At 47.0% G+C, this 17,541-nt stretch overlaps 1 protein-coding gene across 1 annotated transcript in view; it reads right to left on the minus strand.

Moving 5' to 3' along the window:
* Window positions 1-17,541, minus strand: part of LOC147706810 (calpain-1 catalytic subunit-like) — a 581,687-nt gene that overhangs the window by 98,822 nt on the left and 465,324 nt on the right. The window contains exons 10-11 of the mRNA XM_086925938.1: window positions 15,145-15,305; window positions 2,702-2,871 (exon numbers count right to left, since the gene is read on the minus strand). Of these exons, the coding sequence (XP_086782064.1) occupies window positions 2,702-2,871; window positions 15,145-15,305 (331 nt within the window). The remainder of the gene's footprint in view (window positions 1-2,701; window positions 2,872-15,144; window positions 15,306-17,541) is intronic.

The following is a 17,541-nucleotide window of genomic DNA, read 5'->3' on the forward strand; positions in this document are numbered from 1 at the left end:
GTCTAGTGATTGGCTGTACCCAAGTTCTTGTCAAACTTGTAATTATTGGACCCTATTTTGTCCAATTTTCCACACATACATTGTTTTCCCGCTCTACCTTTACATTGGACAGATCATTTTTATCTACATTTTGTTTGGTCATCCCTGATGCCCCCACTCCTTCTATTAAGACTCTTAGGACTGGGAAGAGAGATTGGAAAAAGCTTGATATGAATCTCCTAAATAAAGCCCTGGACTGCAAACCTCTGGGTGTTGTCCTTGATTCAGACGATATGGAAATAGTGTCACTCAAGGTAAACAGGTGGCTCAAGGAGGCAATTGAATCTTGTCTTCCTCTATCACACAAGAAAGTCAATGTCCATAAATCTCCTGCGTTATGGTACAATGAATCCCTTAAAGTAGAGAAATCCAAATGCAAAAGACTGGAACGCATTTTGAGAAAAGACTACTCTTTAGAAGCAGGGCTCACTTATAGGAAGGAACTTAAGGAATATCACAAGGCCTGTGCAACAACTAGGGTGCGCTATGTTACCAGGACTATTTCTGAGGCAACTAATAATTCGAAAATACTATTTAAACTAGTCAAAGAACTTGCTGGTGCCCAAACAACCGCCAGTTCACTGCCTTTGAGTAGTGATCAATGTGAGGAACGTGCCTGTTTCTTCACAAAGAAGATTGATACTATCTACTTGGATATAGCAAATCAGCACCAGGTGTCCGATGACAATATTATTGATCATACTGGCAATATTGATCTGGCCACTGCCCGTCAACCTTGCTTGACGTATGAGCCCCTTACTTCTTGGCCTGAGATTACTGTGCAAGGCCTAAAAGATATTTTAGGTAAATTAAAAATCCAGATCACCGGCTGATCCACTTCCAATCTCTGTACTTAAAATTTTGGACACTCCGCAGCTCTCTGGGATCTGTAGAGCCCTTAATCAATCACTATTAAATACTAATGTTCCAGCTATGTGGAAACATGCTATGATAAAACCATTGCTGAAAAAACCATCAGCTGATCCGAAGATTTTGGCTAATTTTAGACCCATCTCCCTTTTGCCTGCTTTTTCTAAGGTGTTGGAGCGGCATGTTCACTATCATCTCTCCCAGTTTACAGGGGCAAATGCTTTACTTCATCTATCCCAATCAGGTTTCCGCCCAGGGTTCTCTACAGAAACCACATTATTGGGCGTTACTGAGAATCTACGCCTTATGTTGGACAGAGGGGACACAGCTGCGCTGATGCTTCTTGATCTCAGCGCAGCATTTGACACCATTTCTCATACTATACTATTAAAATCTCTCTCTGCAATGGGCATTTGCGGTCCTGCCTTGGACTGGATCGCATCTTTTCTCACTTAGCGAACATTTCAAATCTTCTCACACTCGGCCTCCTCTAATACTCATCTGTCTCCTTATGGGGTACCTCAAGGTTCGGTACTCAGTCCCTTGCTTTGTAACTTATATCTTTCACCTCTCGCACAGATTGCCGAACGGGAAGGTTTGACTATGTTCATGTATGCAGATGATTCGCAAATTACGTTTTCGCTTTCTAATTCTGATCAAGCATTTCCTTCCCTCCTTCAATCCAGTCTCAGGTCAATTGCCAAGTGGATGAGTGATAATCTGCTCAAACGGAATGGCGGGAAAACTGAGGTGCTTATATTGGGTCCTAAGCAGGACTTTTGGAGTCCTAGACACTGGCCGTTAGAAATGGGAGCCCTCCCCATTCCTTCCGACCAGGTGCTACATTTGGGGATGACTATTGATAAAGGCCTGACTATGCAGCCCCAGGTTAGGAAGTTAACTGCCTTATGTTTCATCATTTTACGCTGGCTAAAGAAAATAATTTGGATATTGCCAGAAGAAGAAGTCAGTAGTCAATGCCCTGATCACTTCTAGGTTAGATTATGGCAACGTCCTCTACCCAGGGGCGTCACAGTTGGTCATCAGACGCCTTCAGCTCGTCCAAAATGCTGCTGCTAGGCTGCTATGTAAATGTCATAGAAGGGAACAAATGTCAGGTCATCTCCGTTCTTTACATTGGCTAAGAGTCGAGAGCAGAGTTAAGTTCAAAACTCTCAGCTACATGCAGAAAATAAAACGGGGTATGGCCCGAGATATCTACAATCTTTGGTGCATGTGTATACTCCTGCTCGCTGCTTGCGTTCTTCATCTCTTGGCCTTTTTAGCTTGCCCAAGGTTCGCCTTTCCAGAAAGGGAGGCAGGTCCTTTTCTTTACTGGGTCCAAAGATGTGGAATTCTCTGCCGTTGACTATCCGAAGGGAACCCAGTTATGTTTGCTTTCGCAGAGCCATTAAGACCTGGCTGTTTGATCAATACCTCCCTCTGATTTTACATTATAGTAATTTTCTAGCTGTCTAGCCCACTGCCTCGTTACCGCCGGGAAACCCTTCTTGGGTAGCTGTTGCGCTCTACAAGCTTAATAAATAAATAAAATAATAAATACCCTCCTGGAAGCATAAGGATACTGTTAACGGTGTGCATAAGTTGGATCTCAATACATGCTTTTCAGTCCCCCTTTCTCTCATCAGCGGTATTAAAAATGAGACTGGTGCCTTAACAGACATCCAACTACTTTCTAACCCATGGTCAAGAGAACAGAGTTCAAGTGCATTCTTAGGATGCACGAGAGGAAGCATTAACTGGTCTCAATAAGGCATTCGTCTTGCAATACCTCATACACGGCAAAGCCAATGGTGTGCATGTCCTCCCCCGACTTCCGAACTCGTCGACGGTTCTTCTGCATTAAGGCAACAAGGAAGCTGCAGGCAACTTCATTGTCTTCGGGGTCGTCATCTTCCTCCAAGAGTGTGACCTTGTACTGGGGGTTGATCCAGAACGTGGCTGAACGGAGAAGGAGGAAAAGAAGGAAGGAGCCATTTAGAAAAGAGCAATGTGCGATGGAGCAAATGCACTGGAGAAACTTACAAGGGGAAAAGGTAATGCGAGAGGGAAAGACCAGAAAGGACAACTTACAAAGAGGTAATGCGAGAACACCTGAACAAAGAACTTACAATGTGGCAATGCAAGAAGGATTGAACAGAGATTAACAACTTACCAGGGATAATGTGTGAAGGAGAGACCAGCAAGGAACAACTTATATTGCACCAGTACGAAAAGAAATAAGCAGAGAAGAGCAACTTATAAAGGGCAATGCGAGAAACAATGAACAGACGAGAAACTTACTAAGGATCAATGCGCAGATGGGCAGAGAAATAATTTACAAGGAGCCATGTGTGAGAGAAAGTGAAATTACTAGGGAGCATTCGTGACGGAGCAATTTGCTAAATAAATTGGACAGGCACAAACACACAAGAGCAAATAGGAGTCAAGAATGTGCCTTTAAACTGGCATACGTCATTTGAAAGGCATTACAGTAAAAAATGATAGACAAAACAGACTTTGAGGCTTAAAACAAATAATATTAATAATTCAAAATATCATCAGAACAATCCAGCAATATAATCAGAGAACCGCAGTCTCACTCTCCAGATCTAATCCTTCTGTGAGTTCACTGCATTTGGACTACCCAACTCTAAAGTGTGATGTGACTAGAGTTTAAGAGCCCTTTGCCTCAGGGATATTGTCAGAACCCCTTTCAGACAGCCACGGGGCAAGCACATGTTACTGGGCCCAGCCACGGTGGCTGAGGCGCGTTACTCCCTATGTCCCAGGACCCCCTAATATGGATCCTGCTCAACTGGGCCAAGCACCCCTTCTGTACCTGGCTCTCAGTTAGGAAGCCTCGGAAGAGCAGTCAGAGCTCTTTTTGGGATGTGGGGGGGGGGGGAGGGATACTGATCAGTGAACACAACTCATTACTCAAGGTGCAAGCAGCGCGAACAGTAAATCATTGTGCACTCAAATACTTGTTTTATATAAAAAGACGTTTTTTTTTTAACAATAGATTTTTATAAAGTTTTTTCCGTACCAATAGGGGGAAGCCCAGCATGAATAAGACATACAAAATGCAAGAGGTACAGTACGTATGTAATAGCCACATGGCTAGCAAAATAAACAACCAAACAAAATACAAACAGCACCAAACACCTTTGTGCATTATTTCACATACGATACAAAAAAGACGTTTTTAATTCTAATCCCGCACATGCAAGGGTAAATAACATTCACAAGCAATACCAGAATCCTCCTTGGGTTCTGGTCTCTAGTATGTGGCAGGCCACTCCCAGTCCTACTAACTTTAGTGCAACAGGTTCGATGTTATACCCTATTCACGGATGACCACATCCAGGGAATATAAACTATTAGGAAGTATTCATAGGTTCTCCCCTCGGAATCCAAACGGAAGTTCAATCACAACTGTCTATGGAGTCACAGTACCAATGGTAGTATGTCCCCCAGGACCCCAAAGGCCCAATTTATGGCTTACCCGCTCCAGCAGTAGAGAACTCTTTAGCGATGGCAAAGTCTGGCTTCTCAGGGTCACAAACTGCAGCACCAGGCAGGCGAAGTCTTTCTCCTCCGAACCACGCCACCAGCAGGTTCTAGTGATCAGGGTAGTTCCAGTTCTGGTGATCGCACGGTAAGCAACACTTTCCTTCGCAGGCGGTGGGGCTCTGCGATGTCTTTGGTCCTCAAGCTTCCTTCGGTGCAGTTCGCAGCAGTTTCTCGGTCCCGGACAACGGGCCGGACCCTTCGCCTCAGTGTCTCCTGCTGCCCCTCCTGGCATATGGGGTCGGCGCCATGGCACTCAAAAGTCTGGTCACTCTGTCCTGGCATTGGATGTTCATGGAGGCCCCCGCTCTGACACATGGGCCACCCACTACGAGTTTGTGCTGGTCGGTTGCCCTCCACTCATCCCTCACTCCTCAGCAGCCCCTCCTGGCACATGGGGCCACCCACTTCTCTGTTCAGTCCAAGGTGGCCCCTCCTGGCACACGGGGGAGTGGGGTTCGCCGGGAACATTCCAGAACTGAAACTTGGTTGGGAGAGGCATCTAATCCGGACATCTTCTCTGCCATTCCTCCGGCATACAACATTCTCCGGCAGGATAGAGTTAAGGGAAGGGGTGGTGGAGTAGCCGTGGTGGTGAAGAAGAACGTTTCCTGTTCAGTTCTCCCCCTGAATCCCATCGGGGGCTCTGAGTCCCTTGCTTTCACACTCAGACTGTCCCCGGGCCAAGCGCTGAAGGGGCTGCTGGTTTACAGGCCGCCTGGCCCTACGGGTTCCTTCATCGAGGACCTGCAGATAGCGATCTCCGAGTTGGCGCTGTCTACACAGCATTGTGTAGTGGCAGGCGACTTCAATTTCCACCTTGACGTGACAGATGACCCGGACGCTATTAAACTTTTGGACATTACATCTCCGCTGGGCCTCGCACCGTTGGTGTCGGGTCCTACACATGAGAAAGGGCACACCCTTGATCAAGTGTTCTCGTCAGTCCCGATTGCGGATATCGAAACCCTGCCGGTGCTCTGGACGGATCATAGGCTGATTAGGTTTTCCGTGTTGGAGAATGGGCGGTCGGACAACAGCGCCCTCACGGTGCCTAGACCAGCCTCGAGAGCGCTGCACAGAGTGACGCCTGATATGTTGGAGCAGGCGCTCACGGAACATCCCTGCCACCTCTCGGGGGATCCGGAAAGAGACACTGAGGCTCTGCAGCAGTGGCTGACTGAAAGGCTGGATGATCTTGCCCCTAAGGCAGCCCCTCGGTCCACGGTAATACGGCAATCTGCGCCGTGGTTCACGGAGGCGTTGCGTGTGGCTCGCAGCCAATGTAAGGTTGCTGAGCGGGCCTGGCGCCATCAGTACGATGGGGAGGCCAAACTTGCCTACAGGGCGGCAGTGAAGGTCTATCACCGGGACATCCTAGGAGCTAAGAAAGAATATCTTGCTAGGAGGATTGAGGCGTCGGCGAACTCCTGTAAGGAGCTCTTCAACGTTGTGAAGGAGTTCACGACCCCCAGCTCCCATTCACCCCCGCCAGTATCATCGGATGCGTGGGCGTGTGATCTCGCCAGCTTTTTCACCGACAAGATCAAGGCCATTCAGGCCTCCTTCTTGGAGAGCTCAGAGGAGGGTGGCTGCGGCCCCGTGGCGGGACATGGGCCATCGTCCACATCTGTCGCATTGTTGTCAGATTTTCCTGCCATCTCTAGCGAGGCGTCTCGGGTGTTGCTGGCCAGCCTTAAATCAGGTTTGCCTCTCGACCCCTGCCCTGCCAAATTTTTGGCGGGGATGGCGGCGGTGGTGAACCCCCTGGTCAATCCCATCCTCAATGCCTCCCTGAGGGAGGGGAGTGTCCCTCGCACCTGGAAAAGGGCGATGGTAATCCCCCTCCTGAAAAAGCCTGCTCTTGATGCCGAGGTTTTGGCCAATTACAGGCCAATCTCACTTCTCCCGGCTCTGGCCAAGATCACTGAGAAACATGTCCATGGTGTCTTGTCGAGCTTTTTAGAAGACAACAATCTGCTCCATCCCTCCCAATCCGGATTCCGTCCTAATTTTAGCACGGAAACGGCGTTGTTGGAGGTCTCTGAGATCATCAAGGAGACCTTGGATGTTGGTGGCAAGGCCATGCTAGTCATGTTGGACCTGTCGGCGGCCTTTGACACCGTCCCCCATGAGGCGCTCCTCGCCAGGCTTTATGACATCGGCCTTAGGGGGACGGTGCTCAAATGGTTCACATCTTTCCTTGAAGGCCGCCGCCAGACGATCTGGGTTTCCCAGAGCTCCGCCGAGATGCCGCCATTGGGAGTCGGGGTTCCACAGGGGTCTGTGTTGAGCCCATTGTTGTTCAACATCTTCATGACCCCTCTGGCGGCGGCGGTGGAGGCGTATGGGGCCCAGATCGTGTCCTACGCCGACGACACGCAACTCCTCTTCACGTGCGGTAAAGACCAGGCATGGGACGGAGAGAATATTCGGGGCTGTCTGGGAATGGTCTTCGACTGGTTCCAGCAGAACAGTCTGAAAGCCAACTCCAGTAAGTCGGAGGTCTTATTTTTGGGCTGTGCCACCGACCCTGAGTGGCGGCAATGGTGGCCGTCTGACATGTGTCCTCCCGCACAATCATCATTGGCTGCTAAAAACCTTGGTGTCAAGCTGGACAACAAGCTTTCATTGAGAACTCATGTCCTCGGCCTGGCCGGCACCTGTTTCGGCATTTTAAAGATGCTCCGCAAGTTCCTTCCATTGCTGTCTGTGGAGCACAGGCGGATTACTGTGCAAGCGCTTATTGGATCCAGGTTGGATTACTCCAATGCCCTCTTTCTTGGCCTCCCTGACTACCTGGTCCAGCGCCTGCAGCTGGCACAAAACTCTGCTGCCCGCGCCATCTTTGGCCTACATAGGCGAGCACGCGCTTCTGGGTTGCTGCAGACGCTCCATTGGCTGCCCATCCAGAAACGGATTATGTTCAAATCTTTGACGCTGATGCACAAAGCATTGCATGGCTCAGGCGCCGGGTACCTGCAGCAGAGGCTGGCGTTTTATCGTCCAGCCCGCTCACTCCGGTCTGAATCTCTCTTCACTGCTGTGGTTCCGCGTGTGAGGAAGGTCCGCACCGGGGGGCGCTCTTTCAGCTTCAAGGCACCCCAGTTGTGGAATTCGCTCCCACTGGCGCTACGCAGCACCTCCAATCTGCTTCAGTTCAGGAAGAGCCTGAAGACCTGGCTTTTTAATCTCTAATTTTTTTTCTGGTGGGCCTTTTCTCTTTCCCGTCTATCTGTTTCTCCTTGTTATGTTGTTATACACAGAGCTGCCTGTGGAAAGCGCTGGGACACTCTTTTAGAGTAGCTGTGCGCTATATAAACCTACTATAAAATAACATAACACGGGCTACTGTACGATCGGTGCAACAGTGGATTCCTTACACAGGGAGTGCTCAGGATAGTGCCCCCCTCCCGGACCTCGCTCCTTCCAACACTCTCCTCTTCCTCAAAGGGCACACTGGCCTTGGCAAACGCTGGTGCTTCAGGCTCCAGGGAAAGTGGTCTTGGTTTCCTGGGTGATGTACCCTCTCCCAGCAGGGAGATTAGCTAGCCTGGGCCCCCAGTAATGGTCAAAGGCAGACGTCTTGCAGAGCTCCCCCTCCTGTCACAGCTCGTCTGGCTGCTCAGCAAATGACAAAGTTTGGGGTCTCAAACTCCCCTACTTATAACCCTTTTCCAGACACAGAATATAATTTAGTGTTTGAGTCTTTTGAAGTTTTAGGTTGGGGTTCTGCTTCTTTGAAATGGACATCTTTGTCCCTCCTTCTTCCTCCTGACGGATGTCTGTCACAGCAGGCTGGACTCTGAAGTTGATTAACCCACAACAAGATTCATGGGGGTGACCATAGTTCACACCCGGGTGTCAATCGCAGTGATTTGTGCATCAAAAGGTTAATGCCGTGCTCCCAGCCCTTCTCTTTATGGTTGCCTTATTAGCCCCATCTCCCTCTTCCTGACATGTGTCCAGGCCCTTTCCTTGTGAACTTTCATTGAATCAAAGAGCCCTTTGAAATGCACAGACCAGAGTCTGGCTGCCCCATCCCCCAGTGCATGTCCCACCCAGATGACAGGAATGTAGCAATACATAAATCTATCTGGAGGTATTAGTCTGCTACTCATGTTTTCTACCAGGCAGGATTGGGCTTCCCAAAATGAAACCCAAGGTCCTCCATGTAATGTTACAGTGCACGCACACTTGCACTCAGTTTACATCCATACCACACTTAATGCACAGGACTGTTATCCTCATGTATTATGCCACCCCGAGCATAACTACATGCAGCAAACACATTCAGCCTGCACACACTGTTCAGTGCTGCAGCCTCTCTGTTCTGTATCAGAGTGCTATTTTAAAAACACACACTGCCAGCATACACACATTTACCAGGTGCACACTGTACCACACCACCCCTTGTGTAGTGTACTTCTTACAAGCATACACACACTCAGCACCTTTCCACCATCACTCCCTCCCACACTCAACTATTGAAGGCCAGGTGTGAGTAAAGCACACAACAGCAGAACTTTAAAAAAGGTGAATGAGCCTGTAGGCCTCACTCCAGAGACACATGGTAAAAAGGACCTGTTCAGTGCTACTGACCTCTACACGGTATGCTGCCACCACCGCGCTTGTGCTGCTTTACTCCTGTTGAAGGCAGCCTTCCACCACAATGAGTGTAGCCTTTTGGGCGCCCCCCTCCCAGGCCAACAAGACCGCAATCCCTGAGACAGGCTTATGTCATGGCACACACCCATGATCTGTTTCCGCCTTTGACATATCAGCATGAGGGATCCAGACAACAGTACAGTACAGTATGGCTCTCAGGCAGAGGAATTTTCCATCTAGCAGTTCAGTTCACCACAGTCCTCAAGACTTTTTGGTTTTTAGTCAACAAAAGCCCCTCTGTGTGATGGCATGCAGACTTTGATAGGAAGCTCTCTTTTAAATTCCCCATTTGTTCCCCTAATCTCTCCAGAGACACCCATCTGGTATGTTACTGTCACATTTTGAGTGGTGATGCCTTTTTCACAGACTGGATACCTTACAATATGTGATTTGCACTGATTATTCCAACGATATTGGATATTCACACTACCTATGTATTGAAAAAGGAGAAGATTGAAAGAACATCATCTGTTTTTGTTTCTTAATCCGGGACCTTCATTAACTTCTTCATTTTAGATGTTAATACCAAACAAATCTTTAATCACAGCTTTGTCTGATTTTAACAAGACAGCTCGGATTAATGTACTATATTTAGAACAAAGGGTACTTATAATTCTTCAACACAACATGCTAGGTCTTCACAGCAAAGATCCTGTTCCAGTACATAATGTCCAGCATCTAACAAGGTATGACCCAGTCATCTTTGGTTTGTAGGAAAACTGGAGTATGACAAAAGGCATCCCCCCTCTGAGATACAGTTCCCAGCCAGCCCTTGGAAGCCTGAACCAGGAGATACCATGCATCACTTTTTAGAACTGCCTGATCACACAAATTTCTGTTATTATTTTTTTAATACTACCACCAGTATCACCTCAACAGCAATGAAAAACGAACCTAATGTAATTTTGACAAGCAATGCCCAGGGTCATTCCAAAGCAAAGCTCTCGAACTAACATCGGGCGAAAAACAGGACAGCAACAACTATGATCCCCGTGACCCAACTGTCAACCTGGGACAACCGACGCAAAGCGATCAACCACCTCTAGACTACAGGAACTGTAACAGTATAGCATGGGTACCAATCGCTAATTCGGGTCCGCCGTCCCAAAGGGAGCAAAGCCCACATGCATATAATAATTGCAAGAGCACAGAATGGGCATCAAACATTGACCAGCAACAGGAGGCCACCAACTATGAAGAGCCTAAAACAATACTTTTAATTCCTGACTACAGATCCAAAGGCCGCAAAGCTATCTTAAACCGAAGTAATATCTTACGAGTCCTGAACTCAATTACATCTTTATCTATGCTAACCACTCACGACTTAGAGGCTGTCGAATTTATCACACTCAAACATTTATCAGAGCAGGAAATAACAAAAACAATTTGGATCTCTGGAGAATTCGCGAAAAAAATCTTAAGAAAGGAAAATCAATTAAAAGTATGGGGGATTCGAATTAAACCGTTCTACAATCCAGGCTACCCAGCTCCATTACTTCGAAATCCTCAAGAAAACGTTAACTCGACTCTGAGCAAACGCCCCCCGGATATTCCCATAAAATCTATATTGAGAGGAGCACAAGGAAGCTCAATTGAACAAAAAGCAGGTATACACCTTTTGCAAAAAATCAATGATCTTCCGACCCAAAATCAAGAATGGGACTGGATCACAAGAACAATTAACTCTAGACAGCCCAGCCAATGACAGTCTGCAGAGCGATCCGACAACGCCTCAAATATAAATCGGCCACTTAAATTGTGTACTTGGAACATAAATGGACTAGGAGCTAAAATTACCAACAAGGATCTATTGCTATATTTTCAGCAGTATGACTTAATACTGCTACAAGAAACTTGGTCAGCAGAGCTGCTCCATCTTCAGGGCTTAAAATCATTCCACCTCCCAGCAAGGAGAACCTCAAAATACAGTCACGAGAAAGGTGGTTTAACGATAAACACTTCGATTCAATCAATAAACCACGTAAAAGAACTGCTAAATAAAAATTTCTCGGGATCTGAAAACGGGATTATTGCAGTCCAGCTGGAAATATTAACACCGAGATCCAGTAGGCAGGAACTAATCGTGGTTAATACCTATCTGCACCCAAAAGGAAAAAAAACGCTGCTACTACCCTGGTGACAGAACTGGAAAAACGAGTAACTAGTAACGGAAGTGGATAATTCGAACTGAATTGTCTCAGGAGACTTTAATATGTTCCTTTCAAAATCAACAGGAAAGAACTACCCAATGGAAGATTATTTGTATGTTAGGGGAATTCCACCTCTGGAAGCGTGCCCTTGGGGCAAACAAACAAATGTATCAAAGAGCTTATCAGAGGATCTAACCAATTTGGGTTTGATTTCAGTAAATGGGCGAATGCCGGGGGACCGTCCCCAAGCAGCAACTTTCCACAATTCGACGACATCAACAGCAATCGACTATACCTTCCTGTCCTTCTCACTGTTCGTATTAGTACAAAACTTTAAAATTGGAATATCTGACTGTAGTGGCCACCTTCCGCAAGAACTAACATTAAGAGCCCAAGGGACAGTGATAACACTTCCAGCAAATGGCCCAAAGTTACTGACCTCTGCAAAATACAATAGAATTAAGTGCAATACCAGCGACCCGGATCGATTAATGCAGGAAGCAAAGACGAGCTGGGAACGCGCTGTTGAACAGAACGATAACAAAATACTCGCCTGGCAATCCTTCTTGAAATCCTTTGGCCTAATGAACACTGAGCCCAATTTCATTAAAGAAAGTGACAAACTGACATGCCAAAAAATAACATCGCACTGCTCGACCAGCAAACCAAAAAATTACCCCCAATCCTCCTTAACGCCTGATTTAAGAGCAATAAAAACAGCCATCAACAGCACGCTTCATGGGCTGAGGAAAGATGGAAGCGACAACGGCTTAGTCTCCAAATTGAGAACACTAAAATGCAAAAACAATAAAATCCTGTGGCGAATCAAACAAGAAGCCGCGGAAAAAAATTGGCAAAACAACAACAGCTCAAGATTTTGGAACACTGTTAATAAAATAGACAATCCGAATGCCCCCGGAGTGAACTCCCATATCACAGAGGCAAGCTGGGTAAACTACTTGTCCAAACACTTTAATGATAATGCCAAGCATGGGCCACAGAAGTCATGAATTCTGCAAGCAGATCGCAACTCTAAAACCTTCAGTTGTGGACACCAACTTCCCAGGTACGGTTGAGCAGTTGAAGGGACGAATTGCGAAAGGACGGAAGGAGGGAGCCCCAGGCCCAAAAGGCATCCCTCCTATTATCTACAAAAAAAATCCAACTTACTGGGCTGAATAAGAGCTCCCGATCTTCATCGATATCTAGGGGGCGGAACAACTTCTGTCATCCTGGAGGGGTTCAATAATAGCTCCAATCTTTAAAAAAGGCAATAAGAAAGAGCCTAAAAACTACAGACTCATAGCTCTTATAGATATAGATGCTAAGCATTTTTCTGGGCTACTCTTGGAAGAACTAACCTCCTGGGCATCAATAAAAAAATGAATCCCCACCAACCAGTCTGGATTTCAAAAGAATCTAGGGACCATGACTAACATTCTAGCCCTTTCCCTGCTGATAGACGCTGCCATTAAACGCAAACAAAATTATACGCATGCTATATCGACTTCTCAGCCGCTTTTGACAGCATCGACAGAGGGAAATTGTGGTCAAAACTCTTAAAGTGGGAGGTGGACTCCAAACTGCTCAAATTATTGATTTTACTGCATTCAGACACCAGGGTCCAAATAAAACTGGGGTCCGGCAATTGTTTATCCAAAGAAATTCCAACCTCAAGAGGGTTGAAACAGGGGTGCGTTCTCGCGCCGACCCTGTTCAACCTCTTTATGTCTGACCTCTCTAAAGATCTGGACAATTGCAACCATCATGCTCCAAAGCTAGGGGGACTTACATTGTCGAATTTATTATATGCAGATGACCTGATACTAATCAGCCTCACCCCAGTAGGCCTGCAACATCTCATTAACACAACTAGCACATTTTCCAAAACAAACGGCCTGACCATAAACACGGAAAAAACAAAGGTGAGGGTTTTAAATCAAAAATTAAGAAAGCAAATATATCAATGGTCTCTGCATGACCACAAAATTGAAACAGTCAAAGAATACAAATACTTGGGGATAACCTTTGATTCAACGGCTCTTTCCAGCGACACGCAGCAACAATAAAAAAACAGAGGGATTTCACTGGCCATCGCTTTAAAAAATATCAAGAATAAAATAGCGGGCCCAAACTTAATCCCCTTGCTGGACATATTTCGCGCAAAATTGTTACCACCAATAACATACGGCAGCGAATGCATGAGAGGGAGAGATGAAGACATTTTAGATAATGTGGTCAGCAAAACACTTCGAATACTTTTCTCACTCCCTCCGTACACCTCCCCAGCACAGCTAAGGCTGGAGTTTGGTTTACAGAAGCAGCTAATTGCGCGCAAGGGCGGGTATGCAAAATGCTGGTACAAAGTAAAGAACGATGTACCAGACTCCCTGAACGCCAACCTTTGGAAAGAGCTGGAGACAAACAAGGGATCCCCTGCAATGGTGTACCTCCAAGCAGCTATAAAATCCCATGTATTAAAAGACCCCTGGGACTCGAGCTGTTTACAAAAATGCTTCAAACGCCTGGTCAACAAGTCAGTAAAAATTCTTTCCATGGAAGAAGACAAAGCAGCATTAACTAAGAGATCACACGGGTGGTTCGTAATCCAAAGCTACACTAGCGCCTCACCTCAGCCATACCTCAGTACCAGCTTTTCAAGGAAGGTGAAGGAAGAGTTCCTGCGGCTGAGGATGGGGGTAATCCCGTCAAAAGTACATCTTCCCCCATGGAAACGCCTGGAATTTAACCTCAAATGCAGGCTTTGCGACAATCCAAAGGAGGATGTTTTACACTTGTTATGCAGCTGTAAAGCTCTAGATAGTACCCGAAGGGGCCCACTAACTCAGCTCTGGAATCAATACGGCGTGCGAACGCGCAGACAAGCCCTGTTGATCAGCTTTAAGGGAGAAGATACCAAATAAGCCTGTAGACTAGTGTGTTTCATGAAAACAGTCAACACGCTTCAAAACTCAGAGGCCAGTGATTGAACTTGACTCAAAAAGAACCGCTTTGCACTTTAAGAAAACCCTTTTTTATCTACCAAAGATCTATGATCCAGAACTCAGAGCCCAGAGACTGAACTTGAATCTAAAAAAAAAAAAATAATCCGCTCTTGCACTTTAAGATAACTCTTTTTTAACGAACAAAGACTCAGCAAATGTTGAATGCCTTTTTTCTTCTCTTTTTATACAAACTCAATATATTGTACCAGTTTACTTGGATCTTTTATCCATATGCATTCACAAATCTTGTTTAGATTCATTGCATACACAAATGTTGTTGACAATACTAAAGCCTCCCCTGTTGACTTTGCCAATAATGGGAATAAATAGCAAAACAATTACTGCTTTCTGTATAAAATGCATACACGAGCTAAATAATTGAACGTGACAAACAGTGTGATGATGGAGTGTAACATTCTGGTCAAAAATAGTCCCGCGGAGTCATACACTACAATGTAAGCACTTCCTGTAAGGTGGCATAATGCACCAAAAAGCTAATTGCAAGCACCGAGTGGGTAATCCTCAGGCTGGAGCCACAGCCCACTCAATGTATATTTTAAACAATTGGTTACAATATGTCTTCCACACAGCTGCACCGTCAAGCCAGACCTAAAAATAGTTCCGATATTTTCATCACAGATCGGAGTCTCACACAGAATGTGCAGGTGCTCGAAGCGATGTGTGCGTCAACTGTGAAGGATGGGGGAAAGTTGGACATGTGCCTGTGCAATGCAAAGCCTCTCCCTAAACTAGCTTTGGGCCAGAACAGAGTGGTATATTCTCCAACCAAGGTTGTTCTTGCAGACTGCATTAGCACCACAGGTGTTCATTTGACTTACCAGGGCTGTTTCTGCAGCCACCAGCCGTGCTCCCTCGACGCCAGGTGCCATCAAAGATCGTGGTGTGCCACTTGCTCACGTCGTCCTTGTCCAGAGCATCTGGAGACAAGTTGCAGATTTCAAGGCGGGAAAATTGCCGTAGGAATTCCTGGAAGGACATCCTAGGAGGTGCAGAGGGATGGGGCACAGAGAGAATAAGTGTTTCTGATACAAATGTCAGGGGAAGGTGAGATCTTGGGATGGAGGCGATATACTTCAATAAAATCATATCAACCACCAATTATTACAGAGTGAGAGTAGAATACAAATTTTGCTGGGTATTTTAAATGGTAAATGAACAACAAGACCAAATTCTGGAAAGTCTAAAAAATAGTCCAACAACACGCGCACATCGACCTCTGGCAAGGACTGCAGTGCGGGTTAAAGGCGTGCAGTGCTGTGTCCTTCACATGAAAGTTGCTCTGTGGAATGCAAGGATACCAACAGAGGTACCATCATTTCATTTACAAACAAGCTTACAAGATCTATTTTTGAATGGACATCCTGGACCCCTGGGCCCAGCCCAGTTCTACAGTTCAAGACCTCTCACTCTACTCATGCGACACGGCCCGCAATCGTGATGTCCAACTCCTGCTATGGAGCAAGAAGCGTCCTGTACCAATGCACAAGTATCCTGCTGCATTATTGCATCTGCCCCCTGCAGTGATGCAAGAACCATCACTGCACCAATGCACAAGGATCCTGCTGCATTATTGCATCTGCCCCCTGCTGTGATGCAAGAACCCTCACTGCACCAATGCACAAGGATCCTGCTGCATTATTGCATCTGCCCCCTGCAGTGATGCAAGGCCCGTCACTGCACCAATGCACAAGGATCCTGCTGCATTATTGCATCTGCCCCCTGCTGTGATGCAAGAACCATCACTGCACAAATGCACAAGGATCCTGCTGCATTATTGCATCTGCCCCCTGCAGTGATGCAAGAACCATCACTGCACCAATGCACAAGGATCCTGCTGCATTATTGCATCTGCCCCCTGCTGTGATGCAAGAACCATCACTGCACCAATGCACAAGGATCCTGCTGCATTATTGCATCTGCCCCCTGCAGTGATGCAAGGCCCGTCACTGCACCAATGCACAAGGATCCTGCTGCATTATTGCATCTGCCCCCTGCTGTGATGCAAGAACCATCACTGCACAAATGCACAAGGATCCTGCTGCATTATTGCATCTGCCCCCTGCAGTGATGCAAGACCCGTCACTGCACCAATGCACGAGGATCCTGCTGCATTATTGCATCTGCCCCCTGCTGTTATGCAAGAACCATTACTGCACCAATGCACAAGGATCCTGCCGCATTATTGCATCTGCCCCCTGCTGTGATGCAAGAACCGTCACTGCACCAATGCACAAGGATCCTGCTGCATTATTGCATCTGCCCCCCGCTGTGATGCAAGCATCATCACTGCACCAATGCTCAAGGATCCTGCTGCAATATTGCATCTGCCCCCTGCTGTGATGCAAGAACCATCACTGCACCAATGCACAAGGATCCTGCTGCATTATTGCATCTGCCCCCTGCTGTGATGCAAGAACCATCACTGCACCAATGCACAAGGATCCTGCTGCATTATTACATCTGCCCACTGCTGTGATGCAAGAACAATCACTGCACCAATGCACAAGGATCCTGCTGCCTTATTACATCTGCCCACTGCTGTGATGCAAGAACAATCACTGCACCAATGCACAAGGATCCTGCTGCCTTATTGCATCTGCCCCCTGCTGTGATGCAAGTACCATCACTGCACCAATGCACAAGGATCCTGCTGCATTATTGCATCTTCCCCCCGCTGTGATGCAAGCATCATCACTGCACCAATGCTCAAGGATCCTGCTGCATTATTGCATCTGCCCCCTGCTGTGATGCAAGAACCATCACTGCACCAATGCACAAGGATCCTGCTGCCTTATTGCATCTGCCCCCTGCAGTGATGCAAGAACCATCACTGCACCAATGCACAAGGATCCTGCTGCATTATTGCATCTGCCCCCTGCTGTGATGCAAGAACCATCACTGCACCAATGCACAAGGATCCTGCTGCATTATTGCATCCGCCCCCTGCTGTGATGCAAGCACCATTACTGCACCAATGCACACGGATCCTGCTGCATTATTGCATCTGCCCCCTGCAGTGATGCAAGAACCGTCACTGCACGAATGCACAAGGATCCTGCTGCATTATTGCATCTGCCCCCTGCAGTGATGCAAGAACCATCACTGCACCAATGCACAAGGATCCTGCTGCATTATTGCATCTGCCCCCTGCAGTGATGCAAGAACCATCACTGCACCAGTGCACAAGGATCCTGCTGCATTATTGCATTTGCACC

This window comes from Lissotriton vulgaris, chromosome 6 (genome assembly GCF_964263255.1).
Source record: "Lissotriton vulgaris chromosome 6, aLisVul1.2, whole genome shotgun sequence".
Taxonomy (NCBI): domain Eukaryota; kingdom Metazoa; phylum Chordata; class Amphibia; order Caudata; family Salamandridae; genus Lissotriton; species Lissotriton vulgaris.